This window comes from Panthera tigris, chromosome D1, assembly GCF_018350195.1.
Source record: "Panthera tigris isolate Pti1 chromosome D1, P.tigris_Pti1_mat1.1, whole genome shotgun sequence".
Lineage (NCBI taxonomy): Eukaryota > Metazoa > Chordata > Mammalia > Carnivora > Felidae > Panthera > Panthera tigris.
Window position 1 is genome coordinate 100,122,053 of NC_056669.1, and position 22,932 is coordinate 100,144,984.

At 35.7% G+C, this 22,932-nt stretch overlaps 2 protein-coding genes across 2 annotated transcripts; both read left to right on the forward strand.

The window, feature by feature from the left end:
- The first annotated feature begins 7,253 nt into the window (after positions 1-7,253).
- LOC102963499 (olfactory receptor 5D18-like) lies at positions 7,254-8,205 on the forward strand. The gene is given in 2 exon segments (XM_015540528.2): positions 7,254-7,559; positions 7,561-8,205. Coding segments are annotated over 2 exon segments (951 nt in total).
- An 11,445-nt stretch (positions 8,206-19,650) lies between these two features.
- LOC102948740 (olfactory receptor 5D13-like) lies at positions 19,651-20,593 on the forward strand. The gene is given in 2 exon segments (XM_015540510.2): positions 19,651-19,682; positions 19,684-20,593. Coding segments are annotated over 2 exon segments (942 nt in total).
- The last annotated feature ends 2,339 nt before the right edge of the window (positions 20,594-22,932 follow it).

Genomic DNA, 22,932 nt, shown 5'->3' on the forward strand with positions numbered 1-22,932 from the left:
TGTCAATGTAGTTGTACTTTTTTCATTTATTCAAAATTTTATTGTAATAGTACTAGGTACATTTTAGTTTGTAAGAAATAATTTAGAGAGATCCCAAGTAGTTTTTACCGATTTTCCCCTATGATCATATAATACAACAATCAGGATATTAATAATGACACAATGTACAGATCTTACTCAGGCATCAATTATTTATTGATGAAAAACAATCATAAATTCCAGAAGGATGCAACAATAGCAATCCTTTAGAACCAGTGAATTGACGAAGGTACCTCGGCTGATAGCAGCTGGGTCACTTGAGCATCAATACTGAGCTAACCAGATCAGCTAACCTCAATCTACAGGCCTGTAGGTAGGTCATCTTTATTGGACTATTCGGTTAATGGTCTACGTTGTAAGCTGAGTCACAATAAAGTATGCATAAAGCAAAGGTATATTATAAGTGCCTGTTTGGGTCTCACCTGTTAACATGTTAGGAGTTAAAGCAAATCACATGGCTAAGCCCAAGGCCAAGGGGTGAGAACAGTATCTACATCTTGTGGAACTGTTAAGTTATAAGTCAACAGGGTATATATAGGGAGAAGTAAAGAATCTGTCTCAAAATCTACTGAAGACTGACCAAAGCATTTGCCTCATTGAACGTATTCTTTGATAATGCCAGATAACTTTATGGCAGATAACAGATAACCCACGACTGTGGTAGGTTTCAGCCAAGTTTTCTAATAATTGACTGGTTATTGTATTGCTTTAAGCAAATGCCTGGGATTAAATATAATAACTCACGTTTTCTTTGTTGTCTTAATCATGACTAAAGTTTATAAGCAAAGACTAGAGAGACATTCATGTGTGGTTGCTCTAATTCAACCACTTAAACATTACTTGTTTCTCTCCATTATTTAGAGTCTTATTTTCATATGGAAATTAAATGCTCTTTACCATAATGCTTTACGTGGAATCAGGTATCTTGTGTCAATTAGGGATATATAACAAAATTATAATCACTCATTGTTTATCATAGCAATAACAAAGGATTTACTTTAATTTTTAATTGTTTGTCAACCAAGGGCCCTAAGTAAATGTTCCATCAGGTTCTTTCACTGTGTGCATGCCTCTGCGTGTGTGTGATCTTTTAGGAACACAAAAATAAGTTAGGAAGCTTGAGCGTGTTATCATGGAATATATGGTATATTCAGTAAGGTTTCTAAGGTTAAAAACTAGAATATATAATTTTAAAATATTGATTTTGAAGTTATGTAACTTGGGGTTTGGTAATTTAATTAGTTTTGTGTTTCTCAGTGGAAAACAAAATAAAAACAAGAAAAAGTGAAGAGCTGAAAAATCCTTTTAGAACATGATATTCTTTTATGTTGGTAAATGCTCTTACATATGCAGCTTATTTACACAAATGTAATGTAAAGTGATTTTCAAAAAGCCTCATGTTGTACGTTCAACCTGAAAGTAGACGTTCTAACAGTGAAGCTAAACACATTAGATAATATATTAATTCACTAGTGGTTGTGTTACGTGATGGCTATGGGCTATTTTTTTTTTCTACCCATGGATTTATATGCTACTCTTCCTTTAAAATTTTAGATGTAGTAGGCATAAATGTGACTTTCTTTCTGTCCAAGGCCTGTGACGTAACAGGTCCATATTGAACAAAATTTTCTTTCTTTCCTAATATGTGGCCTAGAAAATATTCCTAGAGGTACAGGAATAACATAGGTGGACTTAAAATATTAGCACTATGACCTTTCTGGCTGAACTAAAGAATACAGCTGGCTTTATAGCCAAGATGATGATTAACTAACATATCCTAGCCCCCAGCTGAAGGCAAGCATGTTCAGCATATAAGAAACAATAAGCCTTAATAGTTGAATGTAAAATATATATACATGTGTGTGTGTGTGTATATATATATATGTATATATATATATACACACATATACATATATATACATGTATATATATATACATGCATATACATATGTATATACATATACATATGTATATGCATATATACATAGTATATATACATATATAGTATAATATTAAGTGTTATATATATTATATATATGTATATGTATATACATATATACATAGTATAATATTAAGTGTGTTTCTATATAAATTCATGTAGGAACAGATAAGCAAAATTAAGAGACTAAAAAAGCATATCATAGCAGCTATAAGTATGCTGGAGTCAATGGGATAGATAGGACTATAATTTTTCATGATTTTAATAAGTATAACCTCTATACAGAGGCACATTATTTTTTAAGATGTAAAGATCAGCATGTCAGTGATTTAAAGGAAATTATAGTCTAAGCTGAGGAAGAGGAAGTTCCCTCTAATTATTTTGTTTGTAGCTCATCATAGCACACACTGTCAGGATTCCCTGAGGTCTGTGCCCCCAAGGTTAGGCACTTAGAATAAAACAAACACCATCATGGAGTATAGTTTCCAGGTCTATCTACTCCTGAAGGACATCTCTATGTTCCCTCCAAAATTTCTTGACAATTGCAAAAGTGGCATTTCTTGGGATCTTTATTGAATAAAATTTTGCAAGAAACATCAACTCTGATCAAAGAACTGAAACATTTAAACAAAACTTTCAGTTTTGAGACAGAAAGTATAGGCAGCTTATTAATAGTAGCAAGGAAGTCAATAAAAATGCATCGGGAAAATCTGGCTTTTGGTGAGTTGATTCAACCTAGGATTATCTTTTCATTCTGATGTGAGGGACATTGGAACCCAGCACGTCGTTGGCCGGAGCCACCTATGTGAGCTGACTAACAGCAATTTCGACTTGGTTTGTGTGTATATTCAACTGGCTGCATTCTACTTGCATTATTCCCAGAACCGTTGTTCTGAGCTGGAAAGTTCGTCTCCAATTGCTAAGCTAAACACATTGTGTGGTTTGACAAGAAATGTTAAATGCAAGTCTTCTCCTAAAGAAGTGATACTCTTCACGGAAAAAGCTAAGGCGCACATGCAAACATGCACATACACACACATGCCCATAAATGTAGCAAACGTGCCAGGCACTACACATACATTGTGGTAATAGACGTGGAAAGAACATAGAAGAAGAGAAAAGGCATTTCTATTAACCAGCAGTTTTTTTGGAGGGGCTATGTGGTACTTCAGGAAATGGTGGCACAACGTACAACAACAAGGGTAGAGGTGCCATTTCAGAGGGATGAATGGTGGAAGATTAAGAGTTACAAATGCTTGTTTTTGTACAATAAGGATTTAAGGCCCCACTGTGAATGAAGCACTATGGTCATGGCAGACGATGTGGTCATATAGTGCCTGGAGATATAAAAGACATCTGGGCAGAAGTTTCGATTTGATTCACTTAGTATAAAATGCTCTCAAAAATGCTTACACCATTGCATTCCAGGCTAAGTGTGAGTCAACAAAAATTAATCTCACAGACTGGACTCCAGTTGGAAATCTTATATACAGGTGAGAGGATAGTTGGTGATAGGAAAAATGAAGAGGGAGGGTGCACTTAGACTATTTCTCTCTTTTCACCTTTCCCTGATTGCCTTTCCCACAGTCACACATACGACACGGCAGAAGAGACAGAAAGAACCAGGCAGGGTTAGGAAAGCAAAGGAAAATGAAGATTCTGCGTTGCTGGATTAGAAATGGATATGACTGTGAATCCAAGACTCAGTGAAACATCTCAAATTAAAAAGAGTCCAGGAGATACAATTCTTTTTAAAATAGCTTTCCGAATATGCACCGCAAGAACGTTTAAAAACTTGGAACTCGTACTATTTTCATAGAGATTAATGGCAGTAGAAAATTAACATGGAAGGAAGCCGATATCTGTGGAGATCTTAACCAAGTGTAGGATTTGTTGGATATTTTAAGGTCATACGTCATTTAATATGTTCGCGCTCAACATTAAATGAGCTAGCGTGGTGTTACCATCCACATTTTGTAGATGAGAGTATTGAGGCTCATATGATTAAAGAATTTGTTAAAGTTGCTTATGTAATATACAACATAGGCTGAAACTGAACTAACATCTGTTTCCTAAATTCACGTTCTCTATAAAATAACATGATGTAAGGCTGTCTTTTCTCCACCCACTCAAATTAGCCCCTTCTCTGAATGGGGCTAATTTTCAAAAAAAGTTGATAGTAGAATTTTATAAGAAAAGTTTCTGATATGAAAAGGTAAGTGAGATATTTTATTTTCCTTTTTCTGCACTGTGAACAAAGATATAGCTTCTTTATTCAATCCCAGTCATACTCCCAGTACCAAGCTGAGTTAGTTAAAAACAATACCCTACTTAGTTTGACAAGCTTATCACCACAACATTACCTTAACAATTATTGCCTTTATGCATTTTTTTTGTACCTGTAGAATTGGTGAACTAATAAATCTACAATGGGAGCATGTTCCTCACAAGGGGTGTGGAATGGGCAAGGAAGTCTCACATTCATTATGAGTAACCTGGAACTCTTAACTCTTGAACTCCTTAAGACTTCCTGGCATTCTTTCCTGACCTTGAACTCCTCTAGGTCGTTAAGGCATCCTGGAATTCTCTCACTTAAAGTTTACGTGGGACACATATTGAACACAACATGTGCACTCTTGAGAAGTGGCGGAGAAAGCATATTTACCAACAATTTAACAAATAGCCCAAGTAGTAATGAGAATGGAGTGGGCACTGGTGATTGGTGATATGAATGGAACCTGAAGACCTTCTGGGTGGACAGAGTGGCTCGAGTAAAGGCAAGAAGTAGTGAGATTAGCAACAATTCAGTTAGACTAAAAGGCCACACCAGGGGTGAAGAGAGAAGTAAGGAGTCAACAGTGCATGAAATTTAGTAATAAATGCACAATCCTCAAATTTGTACAAATGTTTCAAGTACACGTCTGAGATTTGTTGCTTACTGGTAAATCCTGGACAAAGCTTGGCAGGGCAGTAAATTGACCTAACACAGTTCAAATATTTGAGTACAAATACCCAGGCTCTATCTATCTATCTATCTATCTATCATCTATCTATCTATATCTATATCTATCTATATCTATACCTATCTATCTATATATCTATATCTATATCTATATCTATATCTATATCTATCTATATCTATATATTTAAAAACTTGGAACTCATACATATACATACATATATATACACATACACATATGTATACATATATAGCAAGTGCAGATTGCAGAGTCCATTGCCTTTTGGCACTCCATGATATCTCTGAAAAGATTAGTTTAGTTCTTAGTGTCAATATCAGCTCAAAGGGGTCCATGCTATACCTAGAATATTGACTAGGTTGTCTGAAATATTTAGAAACCCATGTGAGGAAGAAAATGGAAAAACAAAGCACAAACAATAAACCAACACTAACATTGTTTACCTAGAGAAGAAAAGAGCAAGAGATCTACCTTAATGTCTTCAAACATTTGAAAGTCTCTTTATAGAGAGGATTAGCTTCAAATCCTGTGAACTCCAGAGAGAGAGAAAGATCCATTTGGACTCTGAAAGCACTAGAAAATACGATAGGAGAATACTACTTAGGATAAACATAGAATTGAGTATGACGGTTACTGCTTTGGTAGTTTCGCTGACGAGTTTGAAGAGAGATCATTAGGTGTGAGGACAGGAGCTTTAATGTAAGGAAAGGGCAGTGGAAGTGTTACTAAAGAAGTCTGAACACAAGACATATGAAAATACTCAGAAATTCTTTGCTTTTCAACTGTACTAAGTCTTGTCTTATCTTGGTTTAAAGTCCTCACAAAGATCACTTATTCTTTAGTAGGTAGACTATGACTAACAATTTAGGGAGTCTTTCACTTGAACTAGACCAAGCTCTACAACTAAACCATGATGTATTGGGTTTATCTAGCCTTCTGGCAATAATAGCAGATTGTATCTCAGAATTCTTCACTTGCATGAATGTGACCCAATAAAAGCAATCTAAGTTCCTGAATTTAGAGAGGATTTTTGTTTAAATCAATACACGTAACTACATATATGAAGTTCACAACAGGTAGACCCAATCTTCTATGTGATGGAGAATGTGACTGCATAGCTAATGCTCTGTTCCTGGATTAGTGGTAGATTTAATGATAAGCTGTTGTGTGTTATAGACAAAGCTAAAGTTGTGCAGGTTCACAGATGTGTCCAAGATGGCAGGATCATGTTCATTATCTCTCCACATCCACTTCTAGAATCCGTTCTTTAGGATTTGACCTTGTGGAATTGGTAATATTTAAACTCCTGCTGTTTTACAGAAACCAAATGTTTATATTTCTTAATCTAACACATTTTTTTTTATTCTTCATTGACCACTACAGATAGACTTGCCACATTAGAACAAAGTTTTTGGTTGTTGTTGTAAGTGATACTTCTTTCTCAGTACCGTATTTTGTGTGTGTGTGTGTGTGTGTGTGTGTGTGTGTTATAATCACTAATAAATAAGCATATTTTTTTCATTTTAATACAATAAGCACTACAAACTGTATAGCCAACAGAAGAGGGTTGATGTGAAATTTTCAAGACTATATGCAAAATACTCCCTTAGAAAACAGTTATAAATCATTGAGTAGTTTGGGCCTTCAAAATGACCACATGGTGGGTATGTAATTGACAGAATATAGTCATCCATGGAATTTTTGACCAGACCACTTAAAGAAACTCTTAAGTCCTTGATAATGGGCTATATCTAGAATAGGGAAATACTCAATATAGCAATAAAAAAATTGTGAAGGTCTGATGATACATTTTCCCCCAAAGATATTTACAGTTATGTTTTTCTTTATGTATTAAAAGTGTTTAATTTTCCCAACGTGGCTTCTGACATGATCATATGAGTACTATGATGTGCTCAGAGGTTTTTTTGTTTGTTTTTTTTTAATTTTGTTATATGTCTCCTTTGTGCTCATATAATTATATTTTATCCTGGGATATTCAACGTTGTAAGGATCATATACATCTACAGGTTATTTATATAACTTAATACTACTGATTAGTCCCATTTTTTTTTCTTATTTTCCAGATGAGGAAACTAAAGTACTGAAGGATACAGCTAATTGCACATAATTAAAAAGTCAAGTAAGACTCCAAAGTGAAACAGAGCACTCGTGTACGCACTGACCCCATTGCCTTCACTGGCTCGCATTGACCTGTCCTGACTTCCTTTTACTCTTCCTTCTCAAGTTCCGCTGCTCAATTCTCTTTTCTTCTCCTTTATTTTTTAAAATCAAGAACCATGGCACTGGATGAGGGAAATCAGAGCTCTGTGACTATATTTATCCTCCTGGGTTTCTCGGAGTACCCATACCTCCAGGCACCCCTCTTCCTCATGTTCTTGACCATCTACACAGTCACTCTGGTGGGAAACTTGGGCATCATTGCGGTTGTAAGGATCAACCCCAAACTCCACACACCCATGTACTTTTTCCTCAGTCATCTATCCTTTTTGGATATTTGTTATTCCAGTGTATTTACACCCAAACTGCTAGAGATCTTGGTCATGGAAGACAGAAGTATCTCCTTCAAAGCATGCATGGTGCAATTTTTTTTTTGTTTGTGCGTTTGTGATTACAGAAATGTTCATGTTAGCGGTTATGGCCTATGACCGGTTTGTGGCTGTTTGCAACCCCTTGCTCTACACAGTGGCTATGTCTCGGAAACTCTGTGCCCTCTTGGTGGCTGGAACCTATGCATGGGGTGGAATATGTTCCCTGACACTCACATACTCTCTTTTGGAACTGTCCTTCTGTGGTCCCAACATTATACATCACTTTGGCTGTGAGTATTCTGCCATCCTTTCTTTATCCTGCTCTGACCCCTCCTTTAGTCAGCGGATGTGTTTAGTCATTTCCACGTTCAATGAGGCGTGTAGCCTCCTGATTATCCTCGCCTCCTATATTTTTATAGTTGTCACCATAGTCAAGATGCCGTCTACTGGAGGACTCCAGAAAGCCTTCTCCACCTGTGCCTCCCACCTGACCACCATCACCATCTTCCATGGGATCATCCTTCTTCTCTACTGTGTGCCCAACTCCAAAAGCTCGTGGCTCCTGGTCAAAGTGGCCACTGTGTTTTTTACTGTCATGATCCCCATGTTGAACCCTCTTATTTACAGTCTTAGGAACAAAGATGTGAAAGACACAGCCAGAAAGTTAATTCATACCAAACTGCTTTCTCACTCAATGTAATTTGGATTCTTTTCTTTTCTTTTTTTTTTATTTTAGAGACAAAGAGAGTTGTGGAAAGGGGCAGAGGGAGACAAAGAGAGAATCTTAAGCAAGTTCCATGCTTAGCATGGAGTCTGAAGTGGGACTCGATCCCACAACCCTGGGATCATGACCTAAGCCAAAACCAAGAGTTGGACACTCAACCGAGTGAGCCACCCAAGCGCCCTTAATTTTGATTTTTATACACATACACATACACAATTACTTTTAAATACTTTTTATATGTTGCACTAAGGGTTACTAATTTTTCTTCAAATAACTGGAGAAAATGTATTCAGATAATTAGTTCATTCATATACATCTGTGACATTAAATCTCACTGTGCTTTAAAAAATTGTTTACAGGTTAAAAGAAAAGAAAGAATGAAAATTCTTCTCAAGTTCCAACCCCAGAGGGTAGTGTGCCAAATAATGGTCCTCCAAAGAGGTTTTCATCCTAACTCTCAGAACCTGCAAAGATGTTGCCCTTCCCTGCTCCCTTTGTTCCTTCTCACCTTATTCTTCCCTTCTCATCCTTCCTCTTGAATCATGAAATATGACAAACACATAGAGAAGTAATTCTGAATAATTATCCCATGTGTTACTTTCTGTAAGAAAGTAAAGGCAGAGCATTATCAGCATTTTTCAAAATTTCCATAAGCACTTTCTCATCACTGCCTCTCCAACACCTCTAGGAGGAAACTCCTTTGTGGAATTTGTGGTCTTCAAAGCTTCTTCTTTTTAGTTTAGCTACAACTCCTAAGAATAAGTCTGAGAGTATAAGTGCTAGCTTTCCCTCCTTTTGAAATTCACATAAATGAAATCTTAGAGTATATATTCCATTATGTCTGGCTGCTTTGGATCAACATTTGTTTTAAGTGAATGTTTCAATTTATTAGCTGTAACCGTAGTTCATTTTTTCTTGTTGAAGAATGTCCCATAAAATAAATATGCCATCATTGGTGTATCTATACTATTAATGGCCTTTAGTTATTTCCTCTTCTTGGCTTTTATGGAAACACTGCCATGAATGTTCTTGCACAGGCATTTGCACATAAGCAAACACTTACTCTGTGGGATGTGCCTATGTGTGAAAGTTCTGGATCACAGAGAGCTGGTTTCTTCTCTTTTACTAGATCCAATCAATTTTCCAAAGTCAGTGTACTAATTTACATTCCTCCTATATCGCTTGTGATTCTAATTATTGCCCATTCTTGCCAACATTTAATATGGTCACACTAGACATGTTAATGTCTTCAAAGTTCATAGGTGAGTATTGGTATGTCATTTTGGTTATAATTTAAGTTCCTCATAGTTTCAATGTGGTTGAATTTCTTTTAATAGGGTTATTAGTAGCCCTTTGGTTCTTTTTTCTTTGTGAGATGCCTATTTCGTTTTTTTGTCCATTTTCCTATTGGGTTGTATTTTATTATAAATATGTAGTTCATTATGCATTTTAAATAAAAGTCCTTTTTTTTGGTAAAATTGCCATGACTATTTTCTCCTAAACTGCACTCTCTATCCACTCTCTCGACGATGTATTGAGGGACACAGATTTCCTTATGTTTAATCAAACAGGGTTTATCAAACTGTGCTTCCAAGGTCCTATTCAAGATATATTTATTTCCTCTAAAATAATGAAGATATTCCCGTATTTTATGGGTTAAGTTGTCCTAAATTTAGTACATTATTATGTCTTTTATATTATATTCTATTTACTCTTGGATTGTAGACTTTAATTTTCCTTTTACACTGACTTTTCAATGTATTTCTAAGATAAAACTGGAATTAAATTTTGGTGTGATATGAGAATCAGCTGATTTTGTATTTTAACTTGTGGATGCATATTTTCCCAGCAATATTTATTGAAAACCACTCCATTAGCACTGATCGATAGTGCCAGGTTTTTCATAAAGTAAATGTCCCTATATGTACAGTATATAAATTTTCTACATGCTTCTCTGCTTTATAGTTACAACCATCCATAACTAATAAGATATGGTATCCAGTAAAGCCATTCCTGAAAATTTAGTTTTTTTTCTTACAGGTTAAATGAGATTTATTTATTTATTTATTATTTATTTATTTATTTATTTAAGAGAGAGTCTCAGGGGAGAGAGGGAGAGGGAAAGAAGGAGAGAATCTTAAGCAGGCTCTACACTCACCACAGAGCCCAATGGAGGCCTAGATCCTGGGATCATGACCTGAGCTGAAATCAAGAGGCAAACACTCAAGCAACTGAGACACCCAGGCTTCCCTAAAATCTCGCTTTCTATAGGTTTTTTGTATATTCCTCCTGCTTCCAGATTAACAAAGTTATCTGCTTCATTTGTCTGTGTTTTTGTGTGTATTTTGGGTTTTTGTGAGTGGATGTGGAATTTCATTAAGCTATTTTTTCTTCATCTGAGTTTCTTTAATATTTTCATATGGTAACTTACATTTTTTGAATTTTCTAATATCAACTCAAGTGATCTTTTCCCGAGAACATGAATTTAAAAGTTATAGAATAGAATATTTTTTTTCTATTAGCGGATCAGTTTGTGTCAATAGTTTATCTGTAATTTAAAATTCTGTGTTCATAATTGCTCTGCAATTTTCTTTTATTGCATTGTCCTTGTCAGTTTTGTACATCAAAGTTGTATTGGCCTCTCTAGATGAAATGGTAGGAATTTCTCCTTATTCAATTCAGTGAAAAATGTTCCTTAATAGAATTCACTGAAAAATAAGAGAATTTTTAACTGCATAGTAAAGTTTTAATTACTAATGCACTTTTTAAAATAAGAAAATTATAATCTCAATTGCTTCTTGAGTCAGTTTCATTGTTTTCTTTTTCCTTTTTCTAAGTTTTTAATTTAAATTCAAGCTGGTTAACATACAGTGTAGAATTGACTTCAGGAGAAGAATGTAGTGATTCATCACTTATATATAACACCCAGTGCTCATCCCGACAGGTGCCCATAAGATACCTAGGAATAAACCTAACCAAATAGGTAGAATATCTGTACCCTGAAAACTCTAGAAAGTTTATCAAAGAAATTGAAGAAGACACAAAGAAATGGAAAGACATTCCACGCTCATGGATAGGAGGAACAAATATTGTTAAGATGTTGATACTACTACCCAAAATAATCTACACATTCAATGCAATCCCTATCTAAATAACACCAGCATTCTTCACAGAGCTAGAACAAATAATCCTAAAATTTGTATGAAACCAGAAAATATCTCAAATAGCAAAGTAATGTTGAGAAAGAAAACCAAAGCTGGAGGCCTCTCAATTTCAGACTTTAGGATGTATTGCAAAGCTATAATCATCAAGACAGTATGGTACTGGCACAAAATCAGACACATAGATCAATGGAACAGAATAGAAGACCCAGAAATGGACCCACAAATGTATGGCCAACTAATCTTTGACAAAGCAGGAAAGAATATCCAATGGAAAAAAGACAGTCTCTTCAGCAAGTGGTGCTGGGAAAACTGGACAGCAACATGCGGAGGAATGAACCTGGACCACTTTCTTAAACCATATATTGTTTTCTTTTTCTTGGAGCTCACCCACTCATCATCGCCAAGTTTTCAAAGTTGGTGGCACAACTTTTTTCATAAAAGTTTTTTATAAAGTTGAAATGGTCTATAGTTATGCTCAGTTTTCATTACTGACATTAGTTATTAGTGCCTTCTCTCCCTGTCTCTCTCTTTTGCTTGTTTAGATGTATGAGAGTTTAATATTATCAGGTTTCTCCAATTTTGGATTTGTTGATTGCTTCTATTTTATATTTGCTATTTATTAAATTCTTCTGTCTTTGCCTTTTAATTCTTTTTTCTTTCTTCAGATGCTTTCCTGCTGAAAATACCTGTGACTCTATCTGAAGGCTCTTTTTCTCCTGTTTCTGGGAGTGCCCTCAGTCCATACATAGGCCAGTGTGAAAGTGCCAAACAGTGAACATCTACAGGAATAGCTTTCAACCAGTGGTAGTATATGGTAGTGAGAACATAAAGATCCCATCTTCTTCATTCCTTGAGGGGGGAACAAGTCTAAATTAGGTTTTACACAGTCTTCTAGGGGCCCTCAGTGGAACTGACACCCAATTATCCACACAAATAACCTGTTCATTTTTGGGTTGTCTCTCTTCCTTACTTAGTTACTGTTGCTTCCTAAGATCATCTTCCAAACAAACTACTTGCTTCCAAATCTTGTTTCAAGGTCTGCTACTGAGGAAATCAATCTTGGATAGAATGGAAAAAATCTTCGGAACATCTGTAAGAGATATATGTAATAACTGTATAGAAAAAGCTCCTACTTACAGTAAAGTACAAAAACCCCAATAAACATTTGCAAACAATCTCATAAACACACATTAAAAATAAATTAAAACAAATAGCAAGAATATGGATTAAATAAAACTTTCATAAATGCTGAGTCTGATTGCAAAGTTGAACAAAGGTTTTTTGAAAACTGTTTGGAAGTATGAACCCATAATTCCAGTCCTTGGTATTAACCAACAGAAATGCATATATATTTGCACCAAAGACAGGGACAAGAATGTTCACAACTACACTATTTCCAATTGCCCCCAAGTGAAAATGATTTATATATCCTTAAAAAAGATAAATAATTTTTGGTTGCGTTTATTCAATTGGATACTGTATAGAAATGAAAAAAAAAACCTACCGATACTCAGGACAACATTATGGATTTCACAGTCATGATGTTAAGTAAGAAGAATGCAAACATCAGAGTGTATAAATCATATTATTTTATTAACAAAATTCATGAATAGTCAAATTAGTTTACAGTAATGTGTCACTATAGTTGCTCTCTTGGGCTACTCACTGGGAAGGCATAGCAGATGCTTCTAAGTGATATTTTGATAATAACTGATATCATGATTTTGTTGGTAGGTATGCAAGGTTTTTTTAATTAAACAATTCATTGAGTTGAACTCTTAATTTTTCACGTCATTGGATTTAAGTTCTGAGTAGGGAAAGGGTTAACAGTGGGCAGGGATAGATAAGGGATCCTTGGGGAGGCTGTCTGCAGCTGCAGCTGGGTTTGGTAAAAAAAAAAAAAAAAGATATCTTGCCATTTGCAACAACGTGGTTGGAACTAGAGTGTATTATGCTAAGGGAAATAAGTCAGGCAGAGAAAGACAAATATCATATGATTTCACTCACATGTGGAATTTAAGAAACACAACAGGTGAACATAGGGGAAAGGAGGTAAAAATAAGATAAAAACAGAGAGGGAGGCAATACATAAGAGACTCTTAAATACAGAGAACAAAGTGGGGGCTGCTGGTGGAGAGGTGGGTGGGAGGATGGGCTAAATGGGTAACAGGCATTAAGGAGGACACTTGTTGGGATGAGCACTGGGTGTTCTGTGTAAGTGATGAATCACTAGGTTCTACTCCTGAAACCAATACTACACTGTATGTTAGCTAACTTGAATTTAAATAAATAAATTTATTGAAAATAAATAAATAAATAAATAAATAAATAAAGGATAAATGCATTCTAGACCTGCCAGGTGCTAAGCACCATGAATGGAGTCTCACAAACTGTTCCTGATAAGGTCCCAATAAAAAGTCAGAGAAGATTCCTTGGCAACAATCCAGTAGAGACGCTCTCACTCTTGAGAGCTTTGTACTTTCACTCCATAAACTCTATCGTTTTGCTCACTATCCACTTCCACGAGATTCATTCCTTGACTCCATGAGACAAAGACCAGTGTCTCTCCCACCCACCTGTAACAGTTCTACTTCAATAAAAATGTTCTCAAAGAATTTGGGGAAAAAAATGTAGAGTTGGCAAAGTTGTAGCTGAATTCTCCGGACATAGATGTCGCGACGGAATTTGGCATGCAATTTTCATGGGATACATAGCAATAGAAGGAAAGGGAAGGAGGCGGAATGGAATTCAGGGACAACTTAGATTGTGATACAGCCACCAAAGTCCTGCCTACCCTATGGGGAGTTTTGGCACACATATCATATATCAGAGTCAATCCACTGGGTGGGGTCCCCTACCCATGCATAATCTGTCATATGGGCATGATGGCTCTGTAGAGCTGAAGTCAATCTTGGAATTCACAGCTGGGAGAACATATCTTTCCTTGAAGAGGGATCTATCTGTACTGTGCATCTTTGTCCCACCACACCAAGGTGTGGGGAGTCAAGGACTCTCACATTGCTGGTGAGCATGAAAAATGGTAGAGAGCAATTTGGTAATAGCTATCCTAAGAAAATATACACAGCAGTACTGCTTCTGAGAATTTATACTAGAGATACTTTGAAAAACAAAGTAGAGGTATACATTCGGATATTTTTAAAGTATTATTTAGAACAGCAAAAGACTAGAAAACCTGAAATGCCCATTAATATGTGTTTGGCTTATAAGTGATAGTATTTTTTTTAATGTTTATTTATTTTCCAGAGAAAGAGTGCAAACGGAGGAGGGGCAGACAGAAAGGGGGACAGAAGATCTGAAGCGGGCTCTGAGCTGACAGAAGCAAGCCCCTTGCTGGGCTCAAACTCACGAATCATGAGATTATGACCTCAGCTAAAGTCAGAAGCTCAACCAACTGAGCCATCCAGGCACCCCGCTAAAATGATAAGTTTTTTTTTTCTCTATTTAAACTCATTACCTCAAATATTTTTTTTTTACATTTCTTTTTTTATTCTTTTTTTAATTAATTAAATTTTTAAAAATTTACATCCAAGTTAGTTAGCATAATGCAACAGTGATTTTAGGAGTAGATTCCTTAATGCCCCTTACCCATTTATCCCATCTCCCCTCCCACAAGCCTTCCAGTAACCCTCTGTTTGTTCTCTATATTTAAAAGTCTCTTATGCTTTGTCCGCCTCCCTGTTTTTATATTATTTTTGCTTCCCTTCCCTTATGTTCATCTGTTTTGTATCTTAAATTTCTCATATGAGTGAAGTCATATGATATTTCTCTTTCTCTGACTGACTAATTTCATTTTGCATCATACCCTCTAGTTCCATCCACATAGTTACAAATGGCAAGATTTGATTCTTTTTGATTGCCACATAATACTCCATTGTATATACATACCACATCTTCTTTATCCATCGATAGTGTTTTTTTTTTTAAAGAACATACCATGTAGCCATTCAAAATGTTAGCTCATTTTTATATATACCTACATCACCAAAATAAAATGTTCCAGAAAAACTGAGCAAGAACCACACAGTAGTCTTAATTCAGCATCATTTATGTTAGGAGTGCATATACGTTTCTCTGTACATATGAACATATTAAATGCACTGCAGTTTCTTGATGATTCAAAACAAACAAATAAACAGAAACAGGTAACACTGTTTACCTCAGGTAGAAAAACTAATGGGTTGACAGGCAGAAGCATGTGGGAGATTTTTTTTAAACTTATCTTTGGAATCACATTAGGAAAATGCATTATCTAAAGGAAGACCATTTCATGTAATTTATCATAAATATCTTTAATGCAGAAATTGATGATTAAAAAAACGTTGGCATGGTCTCTCAATGTTATAATCACCAAGGTATCTGCTTCTATCTTTCTCTTTTTGTAGATTAATTGATAGATGCCTATATACAGAGATATGAATACCCACATATACAGATAACATACAGATACAAATATATATTAGTATATTTGTATTTAGTTCATTTCAATATTTACATATTTGATCTATGTATTTCAGGTTGTAAATATATTATATTACAAATATCAGTATGCCACATTGAGAGACAGATTATACAAATATCAGTATGCCACATTGAGAGACATACAGATACAAATATATATTAGTATATTTGTATTTAGTTCATTTCAATATTTACATATTTGATCTATGTATTTCAGGTTGTAAATATATTACAAATATCAGTATGCTGCATTGAGAGACAGATTATACAGATTATACTGAACCTATAAAAAATGAACTAAAATTTCATTGAGATTCATCCCACTCTTTTATTCCATAATTTTAGAGGACTTGCTATTGCCTTCTTTGAATTGTAATATGATACATCACTTCTGCTTCAATAATTACTTCAACCATTTCTGACAATGTTCATGTTTTATACCCTTAGCTTGTTTCATGAAATTATAAACTTTCAATCTATTTTCAGATTTTGATTGTTCTGTTACTTATAATTAGCTTAGACTTCCAGAAATTTTCCATTGCGATGTATTGTGTACAGGGAGTTTCAAATACTACAGAGAGTTAATGATCTGGGGAATGGTCCAATTTCTATTTCTAATTAGCAACACATGCTTGGAGTACTTACAATAACTCCCAGATCATTAATATCCAGAATGCAATTATCTTTATGAAAGTACATTCTCTGACAAGGTAGACATTAGAATCTCATGACAATCCCATTTTTATTCAAGAAACAACTGAGATGATATGCAGAGATGCTTTGTAAATTATAGTTGTAATTTGCAAATATAAATGGCTAAATCTATATTATAAAGTCTTGAGTTTCTTCTTTTCATAAATATTGAAAATAGGTATTAAAAATAGCCAATAGGTATATGAAAAAAAATTATCGATGTCACTTAGTCATCAGGGAAATACAAATTAAAATGATAAGACTCACCTCACATCTGTGTGTGTGTGTGTGTGTGTGTGTGTGTGTGTGTATACAAGTGTTGGTGAAGATAATGAAGAAATTGGAACCCATATGCACTGTTGATGGGAATGCAGTATGGTGCAGCTGCTATGGATATAGTTACAGAGATTCTTCATGAAATTAAAAATTTAACTACCGTGTGATCCAGTAATCCTATTTATCCTAAAGAATTGAAATCAAGATTTCAAAGAGTTACTACCATTTCTGTGTTCTATTGCAGAACCATTAGCAATAGTCAAGATGCAGAAACAACCTAAATGTCCATGGACAGATAAATGGATAAAGACAATGTGGTATGAATATACAACGGAAGACAATTCAGCCCTAAAAATAAAGGGAATTCCACAATATGTGACCACCTGGATAAACCTTGAGGACATTATGTAAGTGAAATAAGCTAGTCAGAAAAAATAAATTCCGCTTATATGAGGTTATCTAAAATAATCAAACTCATAGAATAAAAGAGTGGAATGATAGCTGCTGGGGACTGGGGGAAGGGAAAAAGAGGAGTTACCAATCAGTGATTATAAAGTTTCAGTTAAGAAAGATGAGTACGTTCTAGAGATTTGCGGTACAAAATTGTATTTGTAGTCAATGATACTGTGTTGCACACTTAAAAACCTCTTAAGAAGGTAGATCTCACATTAAGTGTTCTTACCACAATAAAATGAAAATTTTAAAAAGAAGTATTAGTATGTTATGATCACTAAAATCTAAACTTTATATATGTTCCTTATTTTTCCCGTTAATGCCTTCTTCGTTTTCTGAGGTCCAATCCAGGATACCACACTGCATGCAGCTGCTGTGTGTCCCCAGTCTACTTAGGTCTGTGACAGTTTTTTTACTCTTTTTTTTTTTTTCTTGACTTTGACAGCCCTAAGGAATACTGGTTAGGTATCCCATAGAATGCTTCCAAATAAGAGTTTGCATAATGGTTCTTTTCATATTAAGCTGGAATTATGGAATTAAGAGTGTCAGAAAGGTGAACCCTTTCTCATCACATCATATAAAGGGGTAAATGATATCCGCATTGTTTCACTGATAATGGTCACCTTCTTTTTCCTTAAGGTAGCGTTGGGGCAGTATTCCACTCCAAACTTACTGTGGAATTTAAAATGCAGTTGAGTTCCTAACAGCTGTTTCTCAATTGTTCTTTTTTCCCCTTACTTATTTCAAACTCAACAGTTGACGTTTTCTTCAGTTAATACATATTACTTCAATAATTCAAAATTTAAAAGCAATTAGTGGAATAGATGTGGTGATGTAATTATCCTTAATGATTTAAGAGAAAATGCATATACCACGATGACCCAAGGGACGGTGTTTCAACTAACTGTAAGATTTGTGGTGCACTGAGGAACACTCCAATTGTAATTCTCTGTAATCTATATCTTCAGAGTTATGGAGGCAGATATAAGACCCAGAGTTTGGCAGAGTTTAGATTGTGGATTCAGCTTTTGGTTTTTTCTTTGAATTCCCAAAGATTTCTTTGGTCCTGGAAATAAAATGCCTTTTGACTGGTTATACTTATTGAAATATACTACCATTTTTTTCAAACCTCAAGCCTGTTGCTACTGTAAAGAATGTTTTATTACTAAGAAGAAAAATGCCTGAGATTCACTAATCATAAAAAAAAATTCTCAGTAAAATAATCAAGAGCTTCTGGTGTCAGGTCAGTTCATTTCTTTTTCAGTAGCTTTCAATTTAGGAAGAAAACATGGAGCTCCAGCTCATATAGATTATTCCAAAAATTATACGTGGACCCCTTTCTCTGGTCAGAGACCTTTTAATTTTCATTCACGAGGCATGAATGCTTTTGAGAATTAAATTTCGTATGACAGAAACTAGCAACAGTGAGCAATGGGAAAGACACAGAAAATCATGGGGTATTTGTTGATTTTGTATTTCCATAGGCCTGTTCTCTGTTTGGATACAAACCTAATCCGGTCCCATTGGTTTTCACCAAAACCTTTGAAATTGCTAGGGCTGGGATACCAAGTCTTTTTCTGAATAACTTTTTGGTATTGACCTAAGAAGCGTGCCAAAAGGCCAGAACAGTAGTAGCAACAATGTCCCTAATAAGCCAGGGATTTGCAAATAGTTTCACATGTTGAAGGGAACTCATTTATTAAAATAGCCTGAACAACAGTGGATGTTTCCAGTGTATCTGCCTGGTCCTTCTTAATGTTGGAAAAAAAAAATGTTGCTGCTGATGGATGCTCTATGTGTGGGGTTGCTTGTGGCACATGGAAAGGTAGGCAGCCATGTTGCTGAGTCTGGAGCTTGACACTTCAGAAGTGGTACCTGGGTGGTACCTGGGGTACCTGGGTGGCTCAGTTGGTTGAATGTCCAACTTTGGCTCAAGTCATGATCTCGCGGTTTGTGAGTTTGAGCCCCACCTTGGACTCTGTGCTGACAGCGCAAAGCCTGAAACCTGCTTTGGATTCTGTGTCTCCCTCTCTTTCTGCTCTCTCTGTCTCCCCTCCCCTGCTCATGTTCTGTCTCTCTCTCTCAAATTTAAATAAACAATTAAATTAAAAAAAAAAAAAGGAATTGTAGGCCCCATCCCAGTTTTTGATTCAGAAAGCTGGTGATGGGGTTGGAGATTTTGCATTCCTAACAACTTCTCAGGTGCTCCGGCTGCTATTGGTTTGGGGACCACACGTTGAGAGTCACTGTTCTGTGTCAACTTCACAGAGGCATATGAAGCCTCTTTCTTCTTTCTGTTTCTCCTTTCCATTCAGGTCTACTTTTAGAAATAACTTTCCAATCAACAAGAATCGTGATGTTATCTGAAGGAAATCGAAGTATCATACCCTTTTATTCTTTTGGGTTTTTCGGAATACCCAGCCCTCCAGGTTCCACTCTTCCTGGTTTTCTTGTCTATCTATATGGCCACTGCGGTGGGCAACGTGGGCATGATTATAATCATCAAGATCAATCTGAAATTCCACACGATCATGCACTTTTTCCTTAGTCACTTGTCCTTTGTAGATTTCTGTTATTCCACCATAGTGACACCTAAATTGTTGGAGAACTTGATTGTGGAAGACAGAACCGTATCTTTCTCCGGTTGCATTATGCAGTTCTGCTTTGCTTGCATATTTGGAGTAACAGAAGCTTTTATGTTAGCAGCGATGGCCTATGACCGTTGTGTGGCGGTCTGTAACCCCTTGCTCTATCTTGCTATTATGTCTCCAAAGCTCTGTGCTCCGCTGGTGGCTGGGTCATACTCATGGGGTATAGTGTGTTCCCTGACACTCACATATTTTCTCCTTGCATTATCCTATTGTGAGTCTAACATCATAAATAATTTTATCTGTGACCACTCTGTAATTGTTTCTGTCTCCTGTTCGGACCCCTATATCAGCCAGATGCGCTGTTTTATTACTGCCATATTCGATGAGGTGAGCAGCTTGATGGTTATTCTGATGTCCTATACCCTCATTTTTGCCACTGTTATGAGGATGTCTTCTGCAAATGGGTGCCGGAAAACCCTCTCCACCTGTGCCTCCCACCTGACAGCCATCACCATCTTCCATGGGACCATCCTTTTCCTCTACTGTATCCCTAATCCTAAAACTTCTTGGCTCAGAGTTAAAGTGGGATCTGTGTTTTACACAGTAGTGATTCCCATGCGGAACCCCTTAATCTACAGCCTTAGAAACAAAGATGTGAAGGACACATTGAGATTAGTTGTTGCAAAATCGCTTTGTCCCTCAATATAATCTTGTTAGATTCATGATTTTATTCCAGAAAAAGCAAACAAACTGATTTACTATGCTAGAGATTGTTCAACCCTTGTCATGCAGTTGATGATTCAAATCATTTTGCAATTAATATGTTTCAGCGAATATATTTATGGCAGGGCATTTTATGATGATTGATTTTGTACACATTCATTTTTAGGGAAATATCTCCAGACATGTAAACCAAAACTTAAACAAATAAATAAATAAAACTCTTGGATCGTAATATTTTTGCAATGTTTGTAAGTTATTTTAAACTATTTTATCATGTAGTATGATTTCATATGTATGTTTCCAAAATAAAACTAACCACCAGTTCATCAAATATGTGCAGGTCGAGAATGGTTCCCTCAAATCACAATCAGGTGGCTCATGTTCCAGGGACGGCTTTGGCGGGGCGTGTCAGCTCACTGTACCTTGTACAGAAGCCAACCTTTTGCTATTTGTTGTATTGAACGGCAGAAGCTGACTTTTACTCATGAAAATTTAAAGGGACCCAAGCATATCTGGTCACTTAAAGATAAGACACAAATAGGATGGATCCTCAAAAAACTGATGAAAAGAACTTCATCAACATTAAAATCTGTTGTAAACGTTCCTTGGTGGTAAAAAACACTGTTAAGAAGTAAGCCACAGGCTATGAATAAATATTTGCTATATATACATCTTTGCCACATATATGCACGTATACATGTTTGACAAAGGATTTGTTTGTAGAACATATGAAAGAAAGCTCTTTATACTCAAGACAAGAAGACAAAGGATCTAGTCAAAGGTGAAATATGTAAGCAGACACTTGACAAAACGAGGTAAATGAATAATCGTTACGCACATGAAAAGATACTAAGTATTATTAATCATCAGTGAAATTCTTATTAACACTGAGATACTGCTGCACATCGGAATGGCTAAAATAAATAAAACTGAAATATCATGTACTGGTGAAAATGTGGAGCAAGCAGATTACTCACACATTTCGGATGGGGGTAAAACATAAAATGACTTTGGGAACAGTTTAGCTGTGTCTTCTGAAGTTATGTGAACACTTCCCATGGACCTCAACAATTCTGTTTTTCAGTATTCATTCATAAGATACGAAATCCGACTTATTTATTTTAACTGAAGAAAAAATTGTTCTCTCTGGTACATGCAATAATATAGGAAATGGAAAAGAATAGGAAAAATAGTGTGTGAGGGATATTTTTGCCTTTTATAAACTTTTTTTGACTTCTTTCCTTTAAAAAGTGATTTTTCTAGAAGGAGTAGTTTGTCTTTCATGAAGAGCTCTTTCTATAAACCTATCAAGGATAAACAAGAGTAGGTAGGAAAGATATGACAAGTTTTTGTCAGTTTAACATAGAGAAACTTAAATTTACGTAAATAAATAAAATATGCTACTATATAAACTTGTTAATATACTTAAATCTTTTGCATTGTGCCTTTGGTAATCTTATAGCATCTATGTTACCAAGACTTTTAAAACTGTACCGATGAGGTATAATCGTCCTGTCATGTAATTGTCCTTTTTAGATTTGAGGTAAGGGTGACGCTTGTTTATGGAAGAATGGTTTTCAAATTGTTATGAATTCTGAGAAAAGACAGATGCTGTATCCATGAGTAAATGTTTGGTGAGGACAAGAAATGAAGTACTCTTGGCTCTAAACAGAGGCAGATTAGAAGAATGATTTGTCATAAAAGTCATAGAAGTCATAGAAGTCTTGCTGATATAAGAGGGGGAAGAGAGGTTCTCCGAGAATAGGAAAGAAACCATTAAAATCATCCCATGATCCATCCCTGTTCCTTCAGCGTAGCTGGCTTTTGAGAGAGACCTAGCTCCTATGTAGCTCCCTCAGATCTTAAAATGTGTAGTGTTTGTGTTCTGTCCTTCTCGTGTTGGAGTTTAACTTTCTCTTCTGCAGCTTAATAGCCAGACAAATACTGTGAGAGGGGAGAGATGGTCAAGCCTTTGAGCAAGGTCTCAATTCTCTTGTGAGTATTTTTTTCTTAAACACCATGACATTTCCGTAGGACATTTCAATCTGTCTCTCTGGTTCACATACCCAGCCTCCCACAGCAACCTAGAACATAACAAAGGCTCTGTAGGGAAAAATTACAGAGTTTAGGATTTCTTTACTTTTCAATTTACCAGTAAATTCTTTTTTTAAACATTTAAAAATGTTTATTTACTTTGAGAGAGAGATGGGGAGAAGGGCAGAGACGGAGAGAGAGAGAAAATCCCAAGCAGGATCCATATTGTTCATGGCAGAGCCAGCCAGACACGGGGCTCCATCTAACGAACCATGATATCGTGACTTGAG